The following is a 15,334-nucleotide window of genomic DNA, read 5'->3' as shown; positions in this document are numbered from 1 at the left end:
ATGTGCCTTGCTACTAGTTCTTCATAGGTATGGTCTTATTATTAGTTACTTCAATGACATAATTAGCTGTAATTTACTGGGTGCAAAGTCAATGTGGACTGAATTACTTAAAACATGACAGCAAAAAGTTACTATTTGGATTGAATTAAATGTACAACTCTTGTTGTACATTTAATTTCAAATTATGAAAATATACAATATGGACAAAAGTACAAGGCCAGATAAATATTAAGCCTATAGGAACTGCTCAGATATATATATGAAGAAAAATTACCCTCTCGCCCCTGTGGGCGGTCTATCCTTCAAGCTCGGGTCCTCTACCAGAGGAATGGGAGCTTAGGGTCCTGCACAATATCTGAGCTGTTCCTAGGACTGCGCTCTTCCAGACAGAGATCTCTGATGTTGTTCCTGGGATCTGCTGGAGCCACTTGCCTGGGAGTCACTGCACCTGGTGATCCGATTACCACTGGGACCACTGTTACCTTCACCCTCCACATCTTCTTGAGCTCTTCTCTGAGCCCTTGGTACTTCTCATGCTTCTTGTGTTCATTCTTCCTGGTGTTGCTGTCATTCAGTATTGCTACTGAATGACCCATTTTGACCTCGGGACTTCCATGTTATACTCGGCACAGATGGTAAATGGTAAATGGCCTATATTTGTATAGCCCTTTGCTTAGTCCCTAAGGACCCCAAAGCGCTTTACACGTTTAGTCATCCACCCATTCACACACACATTCACACACTGGTGATGGCAAGCTACATTGTGGCCAGCCACCCTGGGGCGCACTAACAGAGGCGAGGCTGCCGGACACTGGCGCCACCAGGCCCTCTGACCACCACCAGTAGGCAACGGGTGAAGTGTCTTGCCCAAGGACACAACGACCGAGACTGTCGAGACTGAGATGTTCCTGTATGCTATCTCGGCCACTTAGTTATGGCGTTCCATGTATGCCCTGTCTGCTAGCATCTTGCACCCTGCTGTTATGTGCTGAATTGTCTCAGGGGCATCTTTACACAGCTCGCACCTGAGGTCTTGCCTGGTGTGAAAGACCTCACCCTTTATGAATCTCTTGCTCAGAGCTTGCTCCTATGCTGCCATGATTAGTGCCTCTGTGCTGTCTTTCAATCCAGCTTTGTCTAGCCACTGGTAGGACTTCTGGATGTCACCCACTTTCTTGATCTGCCAGTGGTACGTACCGTGCAGGGCCTGTCCTTCCATGAAGCTTACACGTCACACAGTTTCGATACAAACATTCCTTATATGGCACAAGTTCCTCTTTTCTGTCTGGCTTCCTGTATTTATTAATATACTTGTATAGCTCTACACTAACTTCCTGTTTTTCAGTCTGGCTGAGCACTTAGTTTGTGAGTCAAAAGTGGCCTTGCTTTACAAACCTTCATTATTAAAGTACATAAAACAATATAATAAGAAAATACGCACTAAGGATATATTAATTACATGACACTCCTCTTCCTCCTCTTTCTTGGGTTTCTGCTGCCTGAGGTATTCACTGAGCATGCAGTCAGTTGGAGCCATTTTCCTTATGTATTCATGGATGTTTGTTGTCTCATCCTGGACTGCGGTACTGACACTCACCATTCCCTGGCCTCCTTCCTTCCACTTAGCATACAGCCTCAGGGTGCTGGAATTGGGGTGAAACCCTCTATGCATGGTCAGGAGCTTCCTGGTCTTAATGTCAGTGGCTTCCATCTCCTCTGTTGGCCAGCTTATTATCCCAGCAGGGTACCTGATCAGGGGCAGAGCGTAGGTGTTAATAGCCTGTTTGGCTGACTCTTCGGGACTTGCCCGACCCTCTGCAGTTACTTGGTGGTTGCAGCTTTCCTAGCTGCCTCTTCATGGTTCCCATTTGCCTGTGGGATGCTCAACTACTTGTAATTGTCCTCTATGTCTGCAATGTTGCCTTCTGGTAGTTTGATCCCCTTAGTTCTGAATACTTTGCCCTCTCTTTGTTATCATCCAGCTACACTTCTCCAGTCCGAATGACATTTTGATGTCATTGCTATACATCCGGGTTGTGGGGATCAGTGAATTGATGTCTTGTTCACTCTTGGCATACAGCTTGATGTCATCCATGTAGAGGAGGTGACTGACAACTGCTCCACTCCGTAGTCGGTATCCATAGCCAGTGATGATCTCACTGAGGGGGTTCAGGCCTATGCAGAACAGAAGTGGGGACAGAGCATCTCCTTGGTAGATCCCACACTTGATGGTGAATTGAGCTCCCGATGAAGGCCCTTAAAGTCCTGTTGTTCTTGTATAGTTCTAGGGATTCCAGGATCCAGATGTGGGGCATCGAGTCATAGGCCTTCTTGTAGTCAATCCAGGCAGTGCACAGGTATCTATCTTGATAGATAGATACCTGTGCACTGCCTGGATTGACTACAAGAAGGCCTATGACTCGATAGATAGATAGATAGATAGATAGATAGATAGATAGATAGATAGAAACCACAAACAATATATTCATAAACATAATGATACATAATATATCTAACAGACAAATAGAAATGTTGATGCTGATGATTACAATCCTTTTTTATTACAAAACTAAGAATCACATCAATGATCTTGAAAAAGAACAAGCAAACTGGCCAATGCTTCTTTGAATAAATTTGCAGCTATGCAGGAATAAAATTTGTTACAAAGCAGTTAAAAGGAGAAGAAAAAATCTACTACATCACAACCTGACACATTGCAGCATTTATCTGACAATACTTCAGTAATATAGGTACAGATAAAAAAGTAAAAACTGCAAAAAGATTTTAATATTTGAACATTTCAATGCTTGTTAGCTAATATGCTCTAATGCTCTGAAACTTCTGTATCTTTTCCTTCATCCTGTTTGAGAACAGAAACAAATGGGAGAATTAGGAAAAACAGCTAACAAAAACGTGACGAAATTAAAAAAGAAAGCATGAAACACTAGGACAACAAGCAAAATAATTGAAGAAATTAAGAGACCAAGGGAAGTGACATCTAGTGTGTGGTTGGTTTCAGGTCTTTTAATATTTACCTATTTAATACTCTGTTTCTTAACAAGAGAACTGTACGTGAGTTCCACGTCACATTCAGCAAATAAACTCTAGGGGGAAACAGAAATAGAAACTGAGCACTTTACACTTCTGTTGAGCTTTAAGAAAAAAAAGTATTCCTAAATATAAATCTGCAATCGTAGTGTGTTAGGGTTACTTCAGGTGATTTACATTTCCAATACTGAAGCACTCTAGTACTACTGCAAGGTGTCAGTGTTGTTGAAAAATATCAATATTTAAATTCATTATAAGAGTTAAAGGTTTGAATTATCAGAAGGAAAATATAGCTTCATGAATTATGTCTTCTTCTGGTAGCTGCTGCTGTGTTTTACAAGTTATAAAATACACACAAGAACAGTTTACTATATGAGGTAACATATTAGTAATCAATCTCTAATAGTCTAAACCTATCTCCAAAAGTTGATTCTATTCATCTGGACCTAGCGTTTTCAGTGGGAGAAGCATTTCATCACTCATCCAAATGACTTCTTCAGTCTCAGCTGACTGCAATGTTGAAACAACAATATTGCAGAAGTGGAAGCAGAGCAACTACAGATGAAAGTTTCGGCCTCTCTCAGGAATGCAAAGCCCGCAGCAGCCAACATCACCATGGAGGAGAGGAAGGCACTCACATTACTTAGTGATGGCAACAACATTATCATCCTTCCGGCAGACAAGGGTAGGTGCACAGTTTTGCTAAACCAGAAAGACTATCATGAGAAAATTTTGTCACTGCTCAGTGATGAAAATACTTATGAGCCCCTGAAACGAGACCCAGGAAGTGGTTACAGGAAGAGGGTGATAGACTGTCTGAAGCAGTTAGAACATGACAATGCTATTGACCGGACCTCATACCACAGGCTATACCCAGGGGAATCTACACCAAGTCTGTATGGTTTACCGAAGATACATAAACAGGGTGCACCTTTAAGACCAATTGTCTGTATGATCAACTCGGTCACCTATAACATCTCTAAGTTTCTGGCTTCGAACCTCACCCCGCTGGTAGGCAGCTCTGAACACCACATCCAGAACACCTTCGATTTTGTTGAGAAGGTGAGAGATGTCACTATGAAGGCAGATGAAACCATGGTCTCGTACGATGTTACATCTCTTTTCACTTGCATCCCAGTCAGCGTTGGAGGTAGTTCATAAGAGATTACAAGATGACCCCAACCTCAGCAACCGGACCACTCTCAGCATCGACCGAGTGTGTTTGCTTTTGGAACTGTGTCTTCATTCCACCTACTTCACATACAAGGGTCAGTTCTGCACTCCGAAACATGAGTGTGCCATGGTTTCCCCAGTTTCACCCATCGTGGCCAATTTTTACATGGAAGAAGTGGAAAAGAGGGCTTTGTTATTCTACACCACAAAGTCATTGGTTCAGGTGTGTGGATGACACCTGGGTGAAAATTAAATCTCAGGACGTACCAAATTTTACGGATCACATTAACTCGGTGGACCGACACATCAAATTCACCAGAGAGGATATGAAAAGTGGCAGGTTAGCCTTCTTAGACTGTGAGATTTCCGTCAGTAATGGGCGACATCTAAAAGCCAATGTGTACCGTAAACCTACACATACGGATCAGTATTTAAGGTTTGACTCTCATCATTCACTGGAGCAAAAACTGGGTGTCATCAAGACGCTACAACATAGAGTGAACACCATCCCCACAGACACAGCGGTAGCAGAAGAACATCACACGAAGAAGGCCCTGAGTAAATGTGGTTATCCCAGCTGGACTTTTGTTAAAGCTGGGAAGGCGCCAAAAGAAAGCTCCAGTCGATCCAGGAGAGAGGGACAACCGCTGCCTAAGTGAAAACCTGTAGTGAGCCTGTATGTGTCAGGAGTATCGGAACAGTTGAGGTGCTTTTTTTTCTAAACACTGTGTCTCTGTGGCTTTTAAACCCCAAAATACGCTGTGCCAAAAATTGGTCCACCACTAGGATCGGGCCCGCCGACACAGGATTTATACATCGGGGAAACCAAACAACCTCTGGCAAAGCGGATGGCACAACACAGAAGAGATACCTCATCAGGCCAGGACTCTGCAGTCTATTTACACCTGCAAGCCAGTGGAAACTCTTTCAAGGATGAGGATGAACAAGGAGGAATGCTGGTTTAAGCGCAGAGTCAAGGCCATTTACGTGAAAAGGGAAAGACCATCTCTGAATCCAGGAGGGGGCCTAAGAGTACATCTTTCGCCATCTTACAATGCTGTGATTGCAGCCATTCCCCAACTCTATGTGAATGGTGCTCATGGCCATTGATCAGTGGTTGTTGATCAATGGTCATGAGTATTTGTATATTAGTGGTCAAGGAACTGAACTCCCAGCCCATTGTTCCTTCAGTGGGCTGGTTTCAGTCATTATGCAAATGTACTGTTTATAAGAATGGGGAAACCTGCAGTCAGCTGAGACTGAAGAAGTCACTTGGATGAGTGACGAAACGTTTCTCCCACTGAAAACGCTACATCCACATGAACAGAATCAACTTTTGGAGATTGACTTACCTGGATGATTGAGCATGCATCAAGAAGTCTACACCTACTGCATACTCTCAGATGGCCAATATGTTCACTGAAAATTGTAAACATTTCTTGATAGTACTGCAGTTGGTTACCTTGGTTGAACTTTTTTTCTTAGGTTTAATTTCTGAGTATATCACTTCTTTGTCCACCTGTGTGAAATGAGCATAATACAATGCATTTAGACTCACTGAGTGCCCTGTAGCAAGCGCAGCTTGCCAAAATTGATAAAATACCAATATTTAAGTGAAAAAGAAGGGGCAGAGGTTTGAATCCCCAGAAGCAAAATACGTCTTTGTGACTCATGCTCTCATTTCTTCTGATAGGTGTTGTTTTATTTTGTGAGTTGTAAAAAAAAAAAACACACACACACACACACACACTAGAACAGTTTACCATATGAGGATTTTCATTGTCAAATAGTTTAGATCTGTAGTAAACTCTCAGATGAAATCTTTGCTGAAAATTGGAAACTTGATTTCTTGATAGCACTTACCCTGGGTGAACTATTTTCTTTGAGTCCAATTTCAGAGTATCTTACATCCTCTCCAGTCTTCATTGAAGAACATAACACAATTAAAACATCTGCCATAAATCTGTTTTTAGTATCATGTACCGTACACACAGAGAAATAAATCAGCATAACTTACCATTGCTGTCGCTGATAATTCTACTTTGCGCTTCTCTAGCAAAACAAAATTGCCGTTACTGACTCACTGTAACAATGCTCAATAACCTAACTATTAATTCAGTTCTTAATATTTATTAATAAATTTAGTGTGGATTGAAATCAAGCTTCATTAAGACTTACTGTGACTCAGTATAAACCAGATGAACACCACAATTAAAATCAAGATCAACACACTCAGAGGGATGATGAGGATCTTTGTGTCATATGAAGCTCTGCAACATACAGAGAACATAATTTAGTTTACTTTAACAAGTAATAATAGTGTCTGTAAAAATTTGTATGCATAGTCCCTTAAAATATTTTACCTCTAAATACTGCAAATAAATATAAAAAATATCTGACCTGTGTTCTTTATTTACTTGTACTGTAGAATTGTTCCATTTTGATAATTGTTTCACTTATGGCAACAGTATGAGTAGTAGATATAGAAGTAGAACATAGTAGAACATTATAACAAGAGTACAGTAACATTTATAAACCTAAAAGTACAAATATTTATAAATGGATGGAATTCGTTTACATGTAAAATCTTTGATAACTTGCAGTACTCACTATTAATTGGTTTCTCTGTAACATTTAAATATACTGGTATCTGAATGTCCCCTTCAGCACACCAATACCAGCCACTGTTCTCTGACTTTAGTCCACTCATGGTCACTGTGAAAACATTTGGGTCTCTCATATGAGTGGTCACTGCTGCACCATCTATGGATCCAGATGATCCTGTCACACAGTTTCTGCCCAACCTGCACCACTTTATTTCTCCAGAGTTACTGTGGTGACATCTAATAGTTATGCTTTCTCCAATATATCCTGTAATCCTCTGATGAGCCACATAGAGACTGGGGGTACCTTCAAGTAAAATTCAGTTTAAAGAAAGCAAAAAACCCAAAATGCCAATACTTTTTTCAGTGCTGAATAAAATATATATATATGTGATTAAGATTTCTTGATGATTCTCATTAGCTTTGAATGACAAGTGCATACTCAGTCTTAAAAAATGTTATTTTTTCTTTTTTTTTTTCCCAAAAAACAATATTGTAAAGAATTTGAAATGTTAATAGAGATGTGCACTTACCACTGGTAACTGATAGTTGAAAATACTGTCCGCAATCCGGTCCATTATTAATCTCCACCACACACCAGTAATCAGTATTTTGATATGTCAGATTTTTTATAGTCACAGTAAAAATTTGTTCTTTTTTGTCATCAGAGATTGAATATTTTCCTGAAGGGTCTGGTTTGTTTGTTTTTACTGCATAGCTGCAGGAGCTCCATATATGTCCTTCACACAAGTACTTCACATGGTCTATATATTTTGACTCGTAGAGACATGGGATGGAGATCGATTTTCCAGCTTCCACTGATACTTTACTGACTGTAGTTATGCTGTGAACTCCTGCAACAAGAACAAAGTATTTTATTGGTTATGTTTAATTAAAACATTCTTCCTTCATTTGTCTCTTGTACATGTAGACACTTAGAGTGTTGTTAAGTACAAAACAGACTAAACTAAAAATTATTATCAGCCATTATTTTTATCATCTGCTGACACTAACCTTTGAAAAACATGAAGTATTTTAATGTTTCCTGTGACCAACCTTTGAGCACACTGAAAAGAAAAAGAACGATGAGATGAGCAGCCATGCCTGTCAGTGAGTAGAATTAAAACACATGAACCACAGTCAAGTCTGGTTCTATTTTTGAATTTAAGCAACATGCAAATGCAACACTTAAAACCTGCCTTCCTGATAGTTCGTCATACAATAAGGTGTTTTTTTCTGCTGTCTGTTGCTGTAAACTAAGTATGAAAATTACCATCCACAACATTGCTACAAGTAAACAATAATATGTATTCTCATAATATATAATAGCACTGACAGTGCAGGAAGCGAAAACAGTAAAATAAATCTCTATTATACATGATGAGTTCTCACAAATCCTGAAAATAGGGTTCAGGATTATCCTTTGGTGTCGATGGTTTTGATAATTCTTTATTTCTTTTAAACCAGAAATCACGTGATCTTAACGAAAGGAAATGGTAACAAAGAAATTGTGCAACAAACTTTCCTGCTTTGCAAGAATAAAGCTTTGTTGTTGTAAAAGAGATGAAAAGAGTCACTAGGACAGGAAACAAAATATTGCAGCAGTAAGTCCAATAACTTAGGGACAGATAAAAAGGCAAAAAAGCTTAATATTGAAATATTTCATTGATGATTACATGCACTCAGGTGACTTTTTTTTTCACCCTGATGGAGAACAGAAACAAATATGACAATTAGGAAGGAAAAGCAACAAAAAAAGTGATAAATTAGAATGGAAAGCTGAATATTTGCCCTTTTCATATCTTTTATGATAGAAGCATAACTGTACATGCTGTCCACATCATTTTGATTAAATCACCTTCATCTTTGGAACAGAAATCGAAAGCTTTACACTTTGAAGCATTTTAAAAGTTTTATTATGCTGCACTTTGGTGGAAAGTCATTTTAAGTCTACACTATGGTTAAATACAAAACTATGGTGGTAGTATATTGGTAATAACTGAGATAATTTTAAACCCATTTGTTTTAAGTTACTTCCTCTTCCTGCCTAGACTTGTCACAGATGTTTAATCAGCAATGCGTTGTGTCATACGTTAACTTTCTGGATGCCAGTTAATAAGTGCTCATTTTAAATGGCTTCACAGCATTCAGCAGTTTATTCAAAGACATCAGTTTCTTCTTAAGTATAAAATTTCACACTATAATTTATTATTCATTTAGTATTGTGTAACATGCTCACAAGGAAATAACTTTTTATAGTGTAGTGTAGCTATGTAGTTTTTCTACTGTGGCAGATCAAAACGTCTATGAAAATGGCCTCAAAGGTGCTGTGATAGAACTCGGGTTTCTTATTTATATTAAACAGGTGACACTGCCACCACCTTTGTCTGGTCTGGTGTTGAGAGGCCAAGGAATACCAAACAACCAAATACTTCAACACACAAAAGCTGTATTTGAAATCGAGGTAAGTAAAGCCCCCAGAAATAACTAAAAATACATTAGTATCCTACACAAGACAATGGCCAATATTATGCCGCTTCCAGAATTATGGCATATAAAGAATAAATCAAAATATTATGAAACAGTTATATTACTGGCCTGTACACATGCTAATGAGACTGTAATGGTTTTGCTTTGAGAATAATTCCATGAATATGTGTTCTTAAATGCCAACACTAGTTTCTGCCTTTGACAAAGTAGTGCTTGAAACTACATAATTTTCCTGAAATGTATGGCTTGTTTGTGTTAACTGCATAAATAAATATGTACCAACAACAATTAGACTGTTTCATGGTTTCTGTGCTGCCTTCACTATTACCTCTACAAACTGTAGTCTTGCTGTGGATTCCTCCAACTAGAACAAGCATACCAGTGATATAATATTGCAATCTGTTATCTGTATATTTTGCAACAGAGACAAACAGAATGGAAAGTGTCAGTATATAGGACAGTTAAGTAAAAAGGGAGATGACAAGTAAACCATTATGTAGCCTTGGTGCTGCAATTGGTGATGCTCTGTGTCTTTATTGGTTATGTTACAGTTATTAACATTTTTAGCAGATAGATAGCGTTACTTGGTGGGTTTTTCTGTGGTTTTGGCTGAAATGAGAAAAGCAGTGGTTACTTTTATTAAAGCTGTGAAAGATTTTCTGTCATTTGCACAGACAGGCTGGCACTGGGAGAAAGCCTGCCCCCTTGTGTGTGTACTAACATTTGAATTAAATGCTAGTTATGTTGGCAAGGAGCAAAAACCTCCTTGTCTAATGAGCACATTTGTGTTTCCTCCGAGGATATGCTAATATTTACATGTAAGCTAGTGTGTGTGATTGTGTGTGTGAGACACACCAGTCACAGATAAAACAGCTAAATTATACTATGGCTTACTTGTATTTTTAAAGAAAGCAATACTGGTAAACACACCACACTTTTTTTATGCTCAGTTGCAGTATCCAGGTGAAATACATAATTATGCTACACGATTCTCAATTAACCACAGTTTAGTAACTCCTCGAGTTAAAAGTAACTTTTTGAAAAACTCTGTTATATTTAGAGCATCTTTTCAGTGGAATAAGTTGCCTAATGCAATTAGAGAATTGGCTTCCATTCATACTTTTAAAAATCACCTAAAAGCCTATTTAGGCAGTTTTTAATTTATTTGTAAAATGTAATGGAAATTGTGTATTTTGTTTGAGTGGTTTTTTTTTTGTTTTGTTTTTTATTTTTTATTTTATTTTTATAATTTTTAATATTCACATGTTTACATTTTCAGAATTGTAAAACCTTATTGTGGATGTAAGTGCCAAATTATGTGGACATTTTGCATCCAACTCATTGTGCAACATTTTATTTTTGTATTTGACGGTTTGGGCCCCAGGAAGATTAGCAACCACTGTTGTGGAAGCTAATGGGGTTCCTTATAAATAAACAAATAAACAGATACACAGAAAACTCCAGCAGGGAGATGGAGCATTATGTCAGGTTGGAGGTTGCTGGTCAGAGTGCACACATTAGCAGAGTGCTTCTTGTTCCCACTGACCCATGTGGACAGTGACTCTCCAGGGCTATCCTGGCAAACTGAAAAAGGGAATTAAAATTTTTCAAATTTTTGATTAGTAATTAAAAAAAGATAATAACTTTATAGAAAATCATGTCTTTATTTTCCAGTTAAATATGAATAGGGTCCTTAACTGTAAACAGTTAAGAAAATGCACTCTGCAACTTCTCAATAAATATTTTAGGGTGAAAGAGCAAAACTGTGCTGACAGTGATATATGTCCTTCATGTACCCAGCACATTTGTCAGGGCCTTTCATTTCATTTATTTATTTCACACTTGGTTCAACAGTTTCAACAGTTTTATCTTTTCATACACAAAAACTATGCTTTCCCTTGATATAACACTGCAACCATGCGTGAAAAGGCACAGGAAGAAGAAAAATATTCTTATTAAACCCTGCCCCCTATCTGCAATCCAACTAATATTACAAGTGGGCCTATAAACCAAGGAACACACTAGCATTTATCTACAGATCCTAGCGCAGACCAAACAACCAAATTACAATCAGCAATAAACCACACCATATAATAACAAGGAGAAAAAATAAGTAAACATTGGCAGAGTACACTCTGGATGGGTCACCTGTCTGTCTCAGAGCCAAGAGAGTTAGGGTAACAAATCTATTGCTACAACTGTATGCGTGACTGGGTTTCTGTACATACAGTACATACAGTTAATTTTAGTGAGTCATCTTAAAACAGACCTCACTAAAGACTGATGTGCCCTTCCGTAAGTGTGATAGCTTTGTCTGGGGATTAATCCAGTACATCTCCTCACCACCTTCATTTTAATTGTTCTGGAGTGTATATTCTTGAGAATTTTCCCCACACCTGAATAAAAAATACTGCTATTTACGACTGGTTCAATAAGAGTACAGTTTAAATGAAGCATAGGGCATAAGGATATTTATGGGGAATATGTAGCTAAAAATAATAAATGCATTAGAAGTTAATTACAATTAGCCATGAGATAGGCTAATATCTGTGTCATAACATATCCACTTTAGTACAATATACAGCGGGATGCAAAAGTTTGGGCAACCTTGTTAATAGTCATTATTTTCCTGTATAAATCGTTGGTTGTTACAATAAAAAATGTCAGTTAAATATATCATATAGGAGACACACACAGTGATATTTGAGAAGTGAATGAAGTTTATTGGATTTACAGAAAGTGTGCAATAATTGTTTAAACAAAATCAGGCAGGTGCATAAATTTGGGCACTGTTGTCATTTTATTGATTCCAAAACCTTTAGAACTAATTATTGGAACTCAAATTGGCTTGGTAAGCTCAGTGACCCCTGACCTACATACACAGGTGAATCTAGGGTTGCCAACCGTCCCTTAAAAAACGGAATCGTCCCGTATTTAGAAACAAAAGTGCACGTCCCGTATTGAGCTAATAAGGGACGCACTTTGTCCTGTAATACAGTGAGAAACAAAAGTAGTCTATAAATGTTAATGGAATTAACGCTTTGTTTGAAAACATAATTCCCAGCTCCTCTCCTGCTTTTTGACCAATGAGCTGACAGCACACTTATGACAATTCGAGTATGACAATTCAGATTGCCGCTTATCTCATTGGTCGAGGAAAGGTCGCTTACGGAGAAAATACTGGAAGACAACAGATGACCACAACAAGAAGCATGTAGTGATGGGATTTCCGGCTCTTTTTAGAGAACCGGCTCTTTCGGCTCGGCTCACTAAAAAGAGCCGGCTCTTTCGGCTCCGAACCGGCTCTTTAGGTTGTTTTGTTGCTTTAATTAATTTATTATTAACAACAATATAAAATTATGCACAAAAGGAATTACTAATGTAAAAAAAAGTGGTTTTATTTATATATGTTTATATATAAATATATGCGGTGGCCCCTAGAGACAAAGCACGTACAAACTCCAAAAAGCACGTACAAACTCCAAAACACATTTCTAGCGTTAACTGAACTTCCAAAACAGAGCTACCTAGATCACTTAAATTACACAGTTGAAAGCATATGTGTATTGTTTGTGTATTTATACACAAGCACTCATATATATTCAAATAATTCAAAAAAAAAGTTCATTTGCCTGTTACTACCACACAGCAAATCCGGTCGTTGGTACTTGCTGGCTTGTGTAGCCACTAGGTAACAAAAGCTCAACACTGCGCCTAGCATCCTGGAGCACTTCAGTTGTCTTTTGTACGTGTTTTGGACTTTTTACGTGCTTCTGAGTTTTTACGTGTTTTGGAGTTTGTACGTGCTTCGGGGTTTGTACGTGCTTTGGAGTTTTTACGTGTTTTGGAGTTTTTACGTGTTTTGTCTCTAGGGGCCACCGTAAATATACTTTGATTTATTCACTCCACATAAAATGTAATAAATAAATCATATAATACAAAAACCAACTATTCACAGTTCAACTTTTAACTATTTAAATTTTCAGCTTTTTCCTTTTAAACAAATTTAAAGTGAAACAACACAAAACACTGCAAACCACAACACAATTAAATATAAATTAAAATATGAAAACAAAAAGAAGATGCATATTCTCTGTCATATGGGCCTGCATGAATAAACTTTCTGTATCCTTTATCATCCGCAACTGAAAATAATTGTGGATGATTGCTATACCTTTCTAATGTGACGTTGTTGTCCCTGGCTCTCTTTTATGGGCTCAAAATGTGGTCATAAATATTTTGTACTTGTAAGTCAGTTTTGTACTTGTAAATCAGGATTTGTATGTGTAAAAAGAATTTGTGTGTGTGTAAAAAAGATTTGTATGTGTAAAAAAGATTTGTGTGTGTGTAAAAAAGATTTGTATGTGTAAAAAAGATTTGTGTGTGCGTAAAAAAGATTTGTATGTGTAAAAAAGATTTGTGTGTGCGTAAAAAAGATTTGTGTGTGGACTTAGCCAAAAAAAACCCCTGCAAGTTACACGTACGAATTTTGACCCTATTTTTCTTCCTTTCATCTGATTGGTCAATGTCATGTCAATCACAAATGTAACAATCCAATCAGAGAACAGATGGGTTTGGCTGTCGGAGGGGCGCTTTTTTTGAACTGCAGGTCTTTGAAGGGAATAAATGCCCTTTTACATGCCAACCCAGCATTTTCCTTCATCACCACGAAGGAAAACAGTCTGTGGTCGTCTGAGTTTGGTGATTTTTGTGTCACAGGTCTACGTGCTTAATACAGGGACTTCCACAGCCTTTTCAACAGCGCTGCGGACCGCAGGGCAGTGTTTTGGAAATGACAGTCTTCATTACAAAGCTTTCTTCGTTATGAATTAGCATACATGTTTTTATTGAACATTTGAAGAACTAGCAAAAAAAACTAAACTCTTGTAGAGGACATAAAGTCAGAGATAGAAACGACAAGGAGCAGGTGCATCCAGTACAGGTAGAGCTGCTGCAAAAACCCACAGAGCCCAGCAGCCAGCGCAACAAATTCTGGATCCTTTGCTTTTAGTTAGCAGTTAGCATTAGCAGCACATCCTGCGTCCGATGTGAAAGGACTTTTATGCTGCGCACTGTGACTCACAGCAATGGTCCCGGGTCAGCCCTGACTTTGTGTTAAACTAATCCTAAAGTAATGATGGTATTTCTAACCACTGACATACCACAACTTTATCGTTTCAACAGCTGCTGAAAGTTAGCGGACCTAGCTGCTATCGGATATTTATATAGAGATCCTCCAGCTTCAAACTGTATTACCCTTCAAGGACCTGCAGTTCAAAAAAGAGCCCCTCCGACAGCCAAACCTATCTGTTCTCTGATTGGATTATTACATTTGTGATTGACATGACATTGACCAATGAGATGAAAGGAATAAAAATAGGGTCAAAATTCGTAAGCGTAACTTGCAGGGTTTTTTTTGGCTAAGTCCACACACAAATTTTTTTTACGCACACACAAATCTTTTTTACACATACAAATCTTTTTTACGCACACACAAATCTTTTTTACACAAACACAAATCTTTTTTATACATACAAATCTTTTTTACACACACACAAATTCTTTTTACACATACAAATCCTGATTTACAAGTACAAAACTGATTTACAAGTACAAAATATTTATGACCACATTTTGAGCCCATACTCTTTCTCTGTCTCTCCCTCCCGCTCTGTTCCTGTGCTACTGAGAGTGTAACTACCGCCCCTCCCCCCTCTTCCCAGCGCAAGCACAAGGCTCGCGTGCGGAGTGAAGCGGAAAAAAAGTGCGAGAGAGAGGGTGAGAGAAACAAGGAAAAAACAAAACCCACGGCTCGCGATAAGGAGCCGGCTTGCGTCGTTCACGTCAAAGATCTGGCTCTAAGAGCCATTTCGTTCACGAACGACCCACACTAGAAGCATGGCCAACAGGGAAACAAACGCCGACACTGCGGTGCAAGTCTCGGACGACAGTACACCTAAAGCTGGGCATACACTGTGCGATTTTTTCAGTCACGTTATTCAGCTCCTGCTCAAACTGCA

At 38.5% G+C, this 15,334-nt stretch overlaps 1 protein-coding gene across 1 annotated transcript; it reads right to left on the bottom strand.

Annotated features, from left to right (window-relative positions):
• Window positions 1-1,087: 1,087 nt before the first annotated feature.
• On the bottom strand, window positions 1,088-7,926 carry LOC134640406 (polymeric immunoglobulin receptor-like). Its single transcript, XM_065471897.1, has 5 exons — window positions 7,881-7,926; window positions 7,358-7,678; window positions 6,832-7,131; window positions 2,028-2,175; window positions 1,088-1,223 (listed from the first exon to the last, which is right to left on the bottom strand). The coding sequence occupies exons 1-5, from the start codon at window positions 7,924-7,926 to the stop codon at window positions 1,088-1,090; spliced, it is 951 nt and encodes a 316-aa protein (XP_065327969.1).
• Between the last annotated feature and the right edge of the window lie 7,408 nt (window positions 7,927-15,334).

The sequence above is a fragment of the Pelmatolapia mariae genome, linkage group LG13 (genome assembly GCF_036321145.2).
Source record: "Pelmatolapia mariae isolate MD_Pm_ZW linkage group LG13, Pm_UMD_F_2, whole genome shotgun sequence".
NCBI classification, from domain to species: domain Eukaryota; kingdom Metazoa; phylum Chordata; class Actinopteri; order Cichliformes; family Cichlidae; genus Pelmatolapia; species Pelmatolapia mariae.
The sequence above is the reverse complement of the archived record's forward strand: the minus strand, read 5'-3'. Positions and strand labels throughout refer to the sequence as shown.